This window comes from Acartia tonsa, chromosome 14 (genome assembly GCF_053477335.1).
Source record: "Acartia tonsa isolate MP-2025a chromosome 14, ASM5347733v1, whole genome shotgun sequence".
Taxonomy (NCBI): domain Eukaryota; kingdom Metazoa; phylum Arthropoda; class Copepoda; order Calanoida; family Acartiidae; genus Acartia; species Acartia tonsa.
In genome coordinates this window covers 14,054,550-14,067,293 of record NC_137273.1, presented here as the reverse complement: position 1 = coordinate 14,067,293, position 12,744 = coordinate 14,054,550, and the positions used below count along the sequence as shown (strand labels likewise).

Sequence of the window (12,744 nt, the reverse complement as noted above, 5' to 3'; positions counted from 1 at the left end):
CTTTTCCTCCACATACATTTCAGTACGCAGAAACTTGTGTATGTTTCTTCCCATATGCAAATGCAAAGATTAGCAGAATAATTTTTCTAAATGGAAAAAAATAATAAGATAGAATTAAGATATAAGCAACGATCGAAATAATAATAGTATTTGAGGGGCAGATGTAGAGTTCGTCAATTCTACGATGTGTTGACCCCAACGACAGCTGAAATTACATATAGGTTTCGTGATTTAATAAAAAAACATTTAGTTGTTCGGATGAGCTGGCACCATCCCAGTTCAGGTAAGAGACAGACCCCCCCCCCCCGCCCTGGCAACTGTTAGAATAACCCTCCCAATCATTATTAATACTCCATCTTATGATATGGACATGGACAATCTCTAATAAGAAAATAAACAGGTTGAACAATACAGTGACTCCTCGTAGGGCTAAGCCCCCCTGCAGGAGATTAGCTAAGGTAATATAACATGGGTACTGGGTAGTCCCGCAGGGTTAGGGTTCCTACCCCCCCCCCCTTTTGCCCTTATTTATTTCGACCCTAGGGGGTTAAGTCTCAGTCTTGTTATGTATTGTTATGCAATATTTCAGATAAAATATGGGTGAAGATTCGCGTAACTCCTCCTCATGTTGCGGCCGACTGCGTATAACGCGCTGCTGCTGTGGATGCACACTCAAGACTGGATGTCTTATCATTGGCTCATTGCATATGGTATAATACAAAGTAGAACGATGTCTGTCTGTCTGTCTGTCTGTCTGTCTGTCTGTCCCTTAAGATCTCGGTAACCACTGAACCGATCGGATTCTACTCTTCAGGGTATATACCTATTGGTCCTGTGGTGGTTTTAAGCTATTTACTTGGGGGGGTGGGACACCCCCAACCCCCCAAAAACAAAAAAATCCCCCCCCCATTTTTTTAAATCTTTTTTTTGCTTAAGATTTCCTTGGTCCTTTAACGAATTTTGCCTTAATTTTTTTTATCACCTCAAAGTAGAACTATGTCTGTTTGTCTTTCTGTTTGTTTGTTTGTACCTTTGTACCAAGGATCTTGCTTACCGCTGAACCGATCGGGTTCTCCTTAACAGGGTAGCTTCTCATAGGTCCCGCCACTCTCTTAAGAGAAATCGGCGTTAGAAAAAATTCCCCCCCTTTCAAAAAAAAAATTTTAATTAAAAGAATTAATTTGGTGATTCAACTCCCCCCTCCTCAAGTTTAAATGGGAACAGGTTTTCCAATCATATAAATCATTTCATATAATTGTTTTTATTTTCTATGCCTAATTTAGTTTTAAAAAACATTTCTCTTGAAAACACCCTGTACTAATAATATATTTGATGAACTGAATTTTAGTTTCCGAAAGTGTGCGTAGCTTCCGCGTCCTATCTCAATATTTGCTACTAGCTAAAAAAGCTTCAAACTTTAAAAAAATCAAAATTTGAATTTTTGAATGTATAATGTATAAATCGTTTATACATTAAATCGCTTTTTCATTTGACTGGAGTCGCTGAAAATAGCGTTTGGGTTATCTGCTGTACACTTTAGGAAAATAGGGCTCGAATAGGAAATCCATTTTCAGCTGATCACATATTTGTTACAGATTTGGGCTATAGTTGCTATTGGAGTTGGGCTAGGATTGCTGGTATACTTCAACATAGTAGGTCAAAGGTATAGCATATTTTTTCAGGCCCTATTATTAGAGCAGTTTTTTCCTCATAAAATAGTAGCAGAATGTGTTCTTCTATACCGTAGGACATCGAAAACCGCTGAACCAATATGGTTCTCCTGTATAAAGTGTAGCTCTTATGGGTCAAGGAAAAATTATAACTTAATGAGAATGAATTGACAAAGTGAATCATGCATATTTTCAATGGACATAAAAAAGAAAGAAAGAGAAAGAAGGATGTAAGAACTAAAAGATATTGAGAATGATAAAAATCACGAAACCTTCAACAAAATTATCTATATGTCTTTTCTCACATTCCTCATAGACTGACAGACAAAGTAATTTCTATACAGAATGCTCTTTTGAAAATAAAACTTTCACAAAAAATCCGCAACTTATTTTCAATTGCAGCACAAAAAACAGAAATATTTTTAAAAAAAGCTACTTATCCATTTATCTATAAACAAAAATATTCCTAAAAACGGCGGTAAATTTAAATTTCCCCATTTTTTTTAATTGGACCAAAAACACCAAAGATATGCGAAAATCAGTAAATAATAACAGCGGCTAAAAGGCGGCTTCAAACCAGTCGGACTGCTCAAATGCCCCATTATGATGGGATATTGACCAAAAAAAATCAGAGGTCTAGCTTTAATATTATTAGAAGATGAGTAAAACTCATTTAACCCCATAGTGTTACGGACGGACAGGCTGATGGAATGACAAATTACAGACTGGATGACAATTTAGGCTATTCTATTAAGGATCAACTTAATTCTTATCTTTTTAGTTTGGGATGGCACAGAGAAGCTTTAACTACCATCAACATATCTTTTGGAGGTCTTCTAGCTGGCGGAGTTGCCCAATGTATTCACTCTGCTATTCTTATTCATGGCACAAGAAAGGTATTCTTATATAAAAGCAACACGATACTTTTTGTGCCTGTGTGTACAGCGGCAGATCTTGCTCTCCGCTGAACCAATAGGTCCATTAAGGTTTAGAACTATTTTTGGGGAGGGTGCCTCAGACATCTAATCTCATATGAGAAATCACAAATAGAAATGCCCCCTTTTAAGATATAATGTCTATTGCATAACTTTTACAATTATCAAATTTAGGGAAAAGCTGGTTTTCTGTTTTGCTGGGAAATGTTTTACATCATTGGTATGGTTCTTACAGCAATTGGCTTAGTTCTCCAAGCAGGCCTTTGGGTAAGTGTAATTAATTCATTTATTAATTAATGTTAAGTCGATTTATATCAGTTGAATTACTAAAAATCATGTATAGCATCGTATTACAGACAATTTTTCCACTAATTTGATAGATTATGGGGCCAGTTTTCCAAAATATCTATTGTAAACATCCGAATTTTATAGAAGTTAGAAGCAAGTTGGAAAAATGCAAAACTGTTGTGGATTCTTTAAAAAAAATTAGGGTCGCTGCTCGCTGGTAAGGCAAAATCATTTTTGTGAAAAATTCTTCAAAATTGCATAAAAAATCTACTATCAAAATTATATGAAATCATAAAAGGGTTATTAACATAAGATTTTGTTTAACTTTTGTAGATTTTTTATATTATTTTGGAGGATTTTTTACATAAACAATTTTGCCTCACCAGCTTGCAGCGACTCTAATTTTTTTAAAGAATCCACCTCTGGTTAAAATCTAATCTTGTTTGTTCAGGGAATTGTATCAACTGTTGTTGGATTACTCTTTGGTGTCTACTTTTATATTGTTGTCAACTCTTACAGGTAATTTTTATCAGCAAAGTTTAAGTTAGTGTCTTTCCGTCAGGGTGTCAAATTTTTATTAATAACCCCTTAAACATTTAATTAATTGGAAGCTTTTATAGTGCCTATACCATTGGTTAATAGAAATGTATATTGGCCTGCCATTGGTAGTTTAGTCTGCATATTGACCAATCATCAGTTATTTATATTGTATGACGTCATTTATTTTATATGCAACCTTTATCAAACCTAAATTAAAATAAGCCAAAAATTTCTTTATAGTCCATGGGATAAGAGTAGGAATTTGGGGAGAAAGCATCATCAATGGCTTTTAATATAATTTATTACAGACTTGAGTTGATGGCTGGTGGTGAAAATAGTAACATTGAGGGTAAAGCTACTTCTTCTCATGCCATGGCTCATTACAACCAGAATATGCACCGCCAGAATATGTACCACCAGAATATGTCCCACATTCAACAAAATCTCCACAATATTCAACAAAAATACTAATAAGATTCATAAGAAGGATAGGGGGAGGGGGATTAAAAAATCAATATTCAATATTCAATCATTTCTTCCTACAAAGGCTTTTCACCTTTTCTTCCCCAAATAAGAATGGAGATAATCGTTACCAGGAACATTTTACCATGAACTGCACTACATCCAATCATGTGAACCAATTTGATATAAAGGTAAAAATTGAAACTTTTAAGTTATACAATTTTTACATGGCCTTGGAAAAAATACAAGAGCTCAAATGATTTGCTTACTTACTTTGTTATTAAACATTTCTAAAAAAAATTCAATTTATTACATTTCAAATTGTCAGTAATTTAGTAATTCTTGAAGAATTTAAAAGTAAAAAGATTCTTTTTTGACTAAATTTTCAAAAAAACAATATTGTTTTTTTTTAGTTACAACATGTTAAAAATTGTGATTTTGAATATCTTTTTTCCTTCATACTTTCATACTTTTGTTGCAAAAATTAATATTTTGTAAAATAATCATTATTTTGTTTTTGTTAAATATATTTTATAAAATCGTTTTTTAAATTTGTTAATGTTTAAAGTAATTAAATTTTACATATATTAAATAAAAGTAAAGTCTTTAATAACAAAATAAATACGACTGAAAATTGAGGTAGATTTGAAGAAATAGTTATTTATCGCATCATACTATAGACAGGTTTCTGCGAATATTCATGAGAAACTAGCTTTAATAAGACATTAGTAATACATGATTTTTCAGCGGATTTTTGAAGCCAAACTGGAAACTGAATTATCTACACTTCTGAAAGTAAAAATAAGCAACCTACAAACATCACAGACATACAGAGAGAAGGACAAAAGGACATAAACGCTTGTAAGCTAGATTTGTCACCAATAATAAATCCTAAAATACAGATATAAATACATTTAGATTATATTCAGTTTGCATTGTTTAAAACAAGGATAAATAGATTAAACAACAATTTAATTTTGCTTCATGATCTCTTTAAATAGATTCAAAAGAAAGAATAATTTTTTTTTGCTTCGTAATCCCTTTAAATAGTTTCCAAATAGAAATAAGAATGATTACATTCAATGATAAGAGATATAAAAAAGTTGCAAAACAAGAAAAAAATAGATTTTATAAGAATAACATCTAACTTTTAACATTTTGACAAATTATTATTTGTAAACAGACTAAATTAACTTGAAAAATAAGCTTAGATTTTAGAAAATCAATGTACACTGCATAATTCATATATAATTAGGGAGGTTTTTCCTATTGGTCAAGTTCATTGAATAAAATCTAGTTCTTACAAGTTTTACTTTTAAACAGTATCATTATCAAAATATCTTTTCATATGAAATGTCATCAAATTATTTTGTTGCTGAACTGGCAAGCTTTCTTAAATAACAGATTTGAAACCTTTCCAAAGCCTGGAATCCAAGATCATACAGTCCTGAAAAAATTTAAGTCAAAGTTTCCATATAGAAGGGTTGTCATTCAGCCAATTAATCAATTAATATCATTTGAAATTGCAGAAAATAAATTATTTTAGTGACACTCCAGTTGGCATAAATCTTGTTTTTTTGTGTAACTAAAGGGAATTGGGTAAGAAAAGGAGAAATTGGGGAAGAGGGTTGTAAACATTTTTATGAACCCCAACAGTGGCATGAAATATAGAGTATCTGCATGATGTCGTGAAGGCGAAAGATTCAAATCTTGGCCCAACACCACATCATTGCTAAAGATGTTAAAAATTGTTCCTACTGAAATGTTAGAAGCACAACTTAAATAATTAAAGTAGGGGGAATGTCTTGGCCTAAAATAGGAACAATCCATTACCATGCACAGTTAGGATTTCCATACAAAGGTCTTGCAATATAAGGGTTGGGTATCTCAAGGGCATTTCACCATATAATCATGCAAATCATTAAGCAAGATTTGGTTCATAGATACACCAAAATCCAAACTCGTGGTGTATCTTGTCCCTGAAGGCTATCCGGGGATAACATTAATTACTTAACTATACCTAGAACTGACAAGCCCAACCAAAGACCAACAGAGCTACCAACATCAATGACAAACTGGAATGGACCATAGTTGAATATTTTCTCAGTTACTTTTACTTGTTGGTTAAAAGCAATCCTAATTTCAGACTCAAATTCAGTAGTTCTTTTCTTTTCTCTAGTATGAACTGAGGCAATTGTTGCAGAACAGTATTTTCTACATTGCTTTTCAATTTCAGTATTTTGAAGTGAATAAGGTTTTTCAACAAACTTTTTGGTAAAATCAGCAATCTGAGAATCTACCCAATTTTTGGCATAGGTCCCATTACAGTGATTGGAGGATGACATCCAGGGGGGAATACAACCAAGTGGTTCTCCAATTTCCTTCTGAATTTGTTCATCAACACATTTCTTGTATTTGTCTTTACTATCAAGACTTTCCCTGCTCATGATATTGCAAGAGGATATGATATCAACATCATACATTCCAATCTCGTCCTTCTCAATGTTAATTGGGTTGCCTTTGTTAGAGCTATAGTCTAAACTAGAATAGCTTCTGAAGGTCTTGTCTGTTATAAAAACTCTCAAACTAGGATCCTCTGCCAAATGTGCATTTATAGAGATATCAAAGTCAGTATCATAATCAGAAAGCTCAATGCAGTGGCCATATCTTGGGATAAACACTACATTATCAATTCCTTGAACATCAATCCATCCAGTTTGATTTGAAGTAACTTTGATTGGAGGTCTTGAACTTGATTGTTTCTGAGGAACTGATCCAGCTAACAGGTCCTGCAGTCCATCTGAGTAGCCGAATTCTTTAAGTACTGCTAGGTTTGTTTGATTAGTGAGACAAATTGTGATCAAGGGCAGCTCAATGTCTTCAATTTTTGTGTAAGATGAAGAGTCAACTTGAGGTGGGTCAATCAAATTTTTCAAAGCATTATGTAACTGAAAACTAAACATGCTAACTGAAACACAGATAACGAACAATCTGACATTATTCTTTAGAACTTCCATGATGACTAATGTTCGAAATTTGTTACTTTACATGACTAATCAATAAACCAATTTTACAATTTGATTAACAAGTCTAAAATATCAAAATTTTTCCAGCTGTTTCATATTTTTTGTATACTGAATTTGAATCCTAATGCCATATTTTAGATTCAGACAGTTTTCTTGATAACATAGGTCAGGATTGTCTGCGGTAAACAAAGAAGAATAGTTATTTCTCGCATCGTATTATAAACGGCTTTCCGCGGATATAGAATGTACAATTATAAGATTAAAACCAGTTTTTTTAGACCGTGCCTACCTTTGTACATTTTTATATTCGTAGAAAGCTGGATATAATATGATGCTAGACATAGTTTTTTTCGTATGGATTAGAACCGGTTCCTATCCACCGGATTCGAATGAATACGAAAATAGTTATTTCTCGTATCGTATTATAAACGGCTTTCCGCGGATATAGAATGTACAATTATAAGATTAAAACTAGTTTTTTTTAGCCCCGTGGTGCCGAAGGCACCGGCTAAAAAAACTAGTTTTAATCTTATGATTGTACATTTCTATATTCGTAGAAAACTGGATATAATACGATGCTAGACATAGTTTTTTCGTATTCATGAGAACCGGTTCCTATCCACCGGATTCAAATGAATACGAGAAAATAAACTTCTCCTTGGGTTAACTTAGCTAGTGGCTTTGCATCCAACTATATTCAATGCTGACAATTTCCAATTTTTATTATATGTATATATAATAATGTATTAAATTATTGTTATAAAACCATTTAGTTATCTATAATCAATATCCAATAATTTTGGAGTGGGTAATTCATTCAGTGTTAGAGTTCTAGCTAATTTATCAAAAAAATTTCAAAAATTATATGGTGTTTGAAAATTGAATATAATATATAAATAATAATGAATATTCTGAACTTTTGCCTTAAATACTTCTTTTCGTGGAAGCTAATGATAGAATTAGAAAATAGAAAAACAAACTTTTTTTTTAATGCAACATAAGAAAACTAATTGGCACTAATCATATTAAACAAGTTAAAGAGTTTCAAAATGTGTTTAAGTAATAATTAGTTGCAATATAATTGGTTTGTTTTTTAACAAATTTTAAATTTCATGAATTAAAAAATGGAGGTAAAATATTTTTTAAAAACCTTTCTTCATAAAAACTTTTAAAAAAATTAAATTTGCAGACAATGTTTTGTTGTTGTCAAATATACAATGAGGTCTGGTGATTAATTATACGCCACACCCGTTATTAGTAAAGTTTGCTCCATACCAAATATAGATTATACGCCTAGGTTTCATTCACATTTTTCCTAGAATTTTTAGCCTGATGATCAATCCCTTTTCCTTGAGTTTATGGATTTTTTTATTCCTCCTAAACATGCATGCCCAATTGACCGACCAGTACAAAAAACTAAAATTTTATTTCTTATAAAAATAAATTTGTTATTTTTATAATATTTAATGAAAATTCTTGTAATTTATCAAAAATGATTTTTACATTTTTATTAATAAAATATCTATTCAATTATCTAACACCTGAAATTTGATTAATGCAATGAAAAGTCAGGATTAAGGTGGTATAACATTAACCAATTAGCAAATAAAATTTTTAGGTTTATCATTTATAATTGAAATGGTAAAATTTGTTGTAAAATGAAAAAAAACTAGGACGACAAAATTCATATGTAGCGAAGAAAAAAACCTATTGATTATTGTTATTTCTCGCATCATAATATAAACAGCTTTCCACGGATATAAAATGTACAATTATAAGATTAATTCTGTTTTTTTTTTTCAAGAGAATCATAAAACCTTTAAAATTACTATTTTTTGTCTTTTGATCATAAATGACAGACAAACAGACAAAATATTGTATTGGTCAGATCATAGGCGTCCAAGGGGGGGGGGGTAATGGGGCGATTACCCCCCCCATTTAAAATTTACCCCTACCCTGGGGGTGCCGTATGCACCCCCAACCATTTAGGAGGGGGTATTTACCCCCCCCAAACAATTTTGGGGGGGTAAATACCCCCCCCAAAATAGAAAATCTCTAACAAAAAAAATTTTTGCGCGCTTTGAGCGCATTTTTAATACTAAATTTTTGATAAAATTTAACTTACCCCTGCCAACAGATTTCAGGGGGGGTAATTACCCCCCCCAAGAAAATTATACCCCCGGGGTAGAAATTTTGGGGGGGGTAAAAAAAATTTGCGGCGCGCTTCGCGCGCCATTTTACCCCCCCCAAAACCGAATTACCCCCCCTTAAAAAAATTTTACCCCTCCCAAAATAAAAAGCTTGGACGCCCCTGGGTCAGATATCCACAGTTCATAGAAATCTTTATAAAATATTTTTAGATGTATTTCCAGCAACCAAAAATTCTTATTTCTCCCCACATGAAAAACTACATTGTAGGAAAGTGGTGTTAGGGGTAAAAAATTTTAGAATGCCCCTCCCGCCCCACATTGTGGCTTCGGGACAAAGGACAGGGATTTTGACAAACAATGTTTACATATTTCCAAGGCACCACACAACCAAAACACATTTCTCCAATCCAACAAAAAGAATAGGCGCCAGAGTTGGAGTACACAAAGCGTATATGCCGCGCTTGATCATTCATCGGAGGTAAATTGTCGTCTTTGCTATATGAGGTGGGGAAAAGGTTTCTCACTGACTTTCACACAGAGCACGACACACAAAAGGAAACTCAAGGGGACCCTTGACAGCGAAACAAACAATTTTAAGTGAAAATTTCCCCACAACCCACTTGCTTTCCACTTCTCTTTAGTTACAACACAAAATAAGTTTTACACCAACATTACGCCCCACAAATTTTAAGCAATTTAAAATGGAATTGATTTGCTGAAACACGGCCCCTGCTGTATCTAACTAAGTAATTACAGCCTGGTGTAAAATACCAAAATTGCATTTTAACCAATTTAAAACATATAAAAAATGCATGGATATTTTAGTTAATTTAACCTTAATAAATATTTCATTTATCAATTTAAGCTAGTACGTCTAAATTCGATTTTGATTAAAAGAGAAGGATTCAGCTGAATTCTACGCCTTCAGCTGGGGATTGCTGCGACTAAAGACTGCGGCTTATTGAGTTGCTTATGAGAAGAGAAGTGGGAAAGAAAACCTCTAAAAAGAAATGGAAAATAACACATTTTTATGACGTCACATAGCTGATTTTTGAGTGTCTTTCTCCATCTACAAATGGTTGCCTTATCGGTATGCAGAAGCTGTATAGCTATAAATATCTGGCTGTCCGTAAATCTGTCATTAACGCATTTTTTTAGCCTACTTATAACGTTTTCTTTGTGCAAATACTTTAAAGAAAATAATGACTATTCTAAAAATTTTTGTATCCGCCCGTCTGTTAATTACACTGAAGTTAAGATTTCAATTTATCCATTAAACTTACTTTGTCCGTCTTTCATAGTGCTGAAGGTGTAAGTTCATGGATTAAATGTAATTTTCTTGGCTGTTATTAAAGATAAAAGCCTTGGACAGAATATTATCTTTTTTTCAATTTTGATTGTCTTGAATGTTGTCATCCTTGTTCAATATATTATTTGATTTGGAAACCTCGAACTCAATAACAAATCCAAACACACTACAGTATAAAGAAAGTACGAAATGATTCTCTTAAAATATTAGATTTATTTTTAAAATGGCTTTTTTTAGGTTATTTCAGATTAGGTTAAGTTAAATTGGGTTAGGTGCCCCGCAAGGTTAGGTAAGATTAAAAATACGACGAATCGCCCCTTAAGGGCGTTGCCACGAAAGGGACTATACCCGATTTATTGCCGTAACTAACTTAAAAAGAATTTCTTTAACAACAAAGATATTTCTTTCTTTTTATCCCCATATCATTTAATATCACTAGAGGTCTCTAGTGGTAAATTGGTTGTACCCCCCCTAAAAAAATAGAGTAAAACGTTCACAGGACCTATGAGAAGCTACATTGTAAAGGTAAACAATATTGGTCCAGTGCAGTGGCTAGGGATATTCTTTTGTACAGACAGACACTCAGATCCTGCAACAAATATAATAAAGATAATACAATAAAGTGAATCTTTATCCCAAGATATTCATCTTTTTTATAATTGACTTATTATATGAAATAAACAAGGATGACAACATCCATAAAAGTGAAGCCCTGAAACGGCAGGACAAACGGACATTAACACTTGTATAGTGTTAAAACTGAAAAACCAGATTTTAAATGAAGCAAAGAGTAAATTTGTTTAAAAACTTCTTGATACAGGATAATGTTTATGGACATACTTACATTTTTAGGACTTGATTATAGAGTTGCGTTGCTTATAATATTGTACTTTGTTGTCCTAGGTGTCAGTATACCAAAAATCAGAACAATCGGATAATTAGATCACATAAAAATTAGTTGTTAAAAATGTAAAAAATCAACATGTTTGAAATGGACGTACGGACATTCTGGTAATGATTATAGAGTTGCTACGCTTTCTAAATCGTACCTAACTACTACAGGAATCACCATGCAAAATTTAAAATCGATAGGACAATTCTAACATGCCTAAATTAATGAAAAAAGCTATCCATCTCAGACGTACGGACGGACCGACCCTAATTATAGAAAAGCTTCGCTTTTGAAAAAATTTTAAAAAAATCAATATCAAATGTGTTACTACTGATCCTTTCATTTGGAGTCAAGACTTTTTATATTTATTTAATCACACAAAAATAAATGAAAATTTTAAAACTGTTGACATCAAGGTTGATTTCGTGTATTTGATATGTAATTACTTGTTAGAGTCAGGGATTTACAGGGATGAGACAATTGTCGATAAATTAATGTACGTCACCAATTATGATACACAAAATTACCCCTCCTGTATTATTACAATTTGTGGTTGAAACGTTTAATCACACAACAAAATCAACCAACAAATTAAAATTCAATAAAAGTACTTAGGTGTCAGGCCAAAAAAATGTTAGAATAAAAAATTGGGAACTAGTGTAATAAACAGCCCAATGTCCCCTCTCTCCCTGTGACAGAGCCCAATATTTTGATATTAAGACACTTTATCCCTTCAACTAGAGGCAACGTCCCTAGAGGCCTCTAAGGGACCAAAATAAGGGGGTTGGGGGGAAGAGGGAAGTTGACTTTTCCCCTTTAAATTGTAGTTTTAAAAGTATGTATTATGTATATAAAGGCGAACCATATCGGCTCAGCGGTTAGCATATACACATAAAGAGACCCTCTTACTTTTACATAAGTATTGCCTTGATTTTTGATATGGTTATTTCTAGTACAGTTAGTTGAAATCGTTTAAGCTTAGCCCCCCCCCCCCCCTCCATCTTAATATCACAGCTTATGATAGAGATAGAGAGCAAGAAATTTGTGAGTAGTTTGCCTATTTGATAAATCAAAAAGGCAAAACTTATGTTTGGCGTTCTTTACTTGAAAAATTTAAACGACCGTACTTCATGTACATATTGTCAATCAAAGCAATTTACCATTAAAGAAAATTAAATTATTGTTGAATAACAAGAACTTTAAAATCCAAAGGGGACAATCTGATTCTCCCTTAGAATCTAGAAGGGGGAGGTGTAAGAAAATAGCTCTTGTTATTTTTTTAGCTTCAGACAGAAAAACCTTACTACTTTGTGTTATATCCATAGACACAATGTTTCGCCCTTTTAGGGGTCATAAGTATGGCTAAATTCATCAGAATCAATTTTGCACGTGGGGGTGGGGGGGGGGTGGGGGGTTGGCTTGAACCGAGAAACCTTGGATTACCAATTATAGGATTAATCACAATTATAAAG

General features: G+C 32.9%; 1 protein-coding gene across 1 annotated transcript; it reads left to right on the top strand.

The window, feature by feature from the left end:
* Nucleotides 1–567: 567 nt before the first annotated feature.
* On the top strand, nt 568–4,436 carry LOC145306583 (uncharacterized). Its single transcript, XM_080148785.1, has 6 exons — nt 568–710; nt 1,596–1,663; nt 2,452–2,566; nt 2,780–2,872; nt 3,345–3,412; nt 3,742–4,436. The coding sequence occupies exons 1-6, from the start codon at nt 597–599 to the stop codon at nt 3,902–3,904; spliced, it is 621 nt and encodes a 206-aa protein (XP_080004911.1). The 5' UTR covers nt 568–596; the 3' UTR covers nt 3,905–4,436.
* Nucleotides 4,437–12,744: the final 8,308 nt, after the last annotated feature.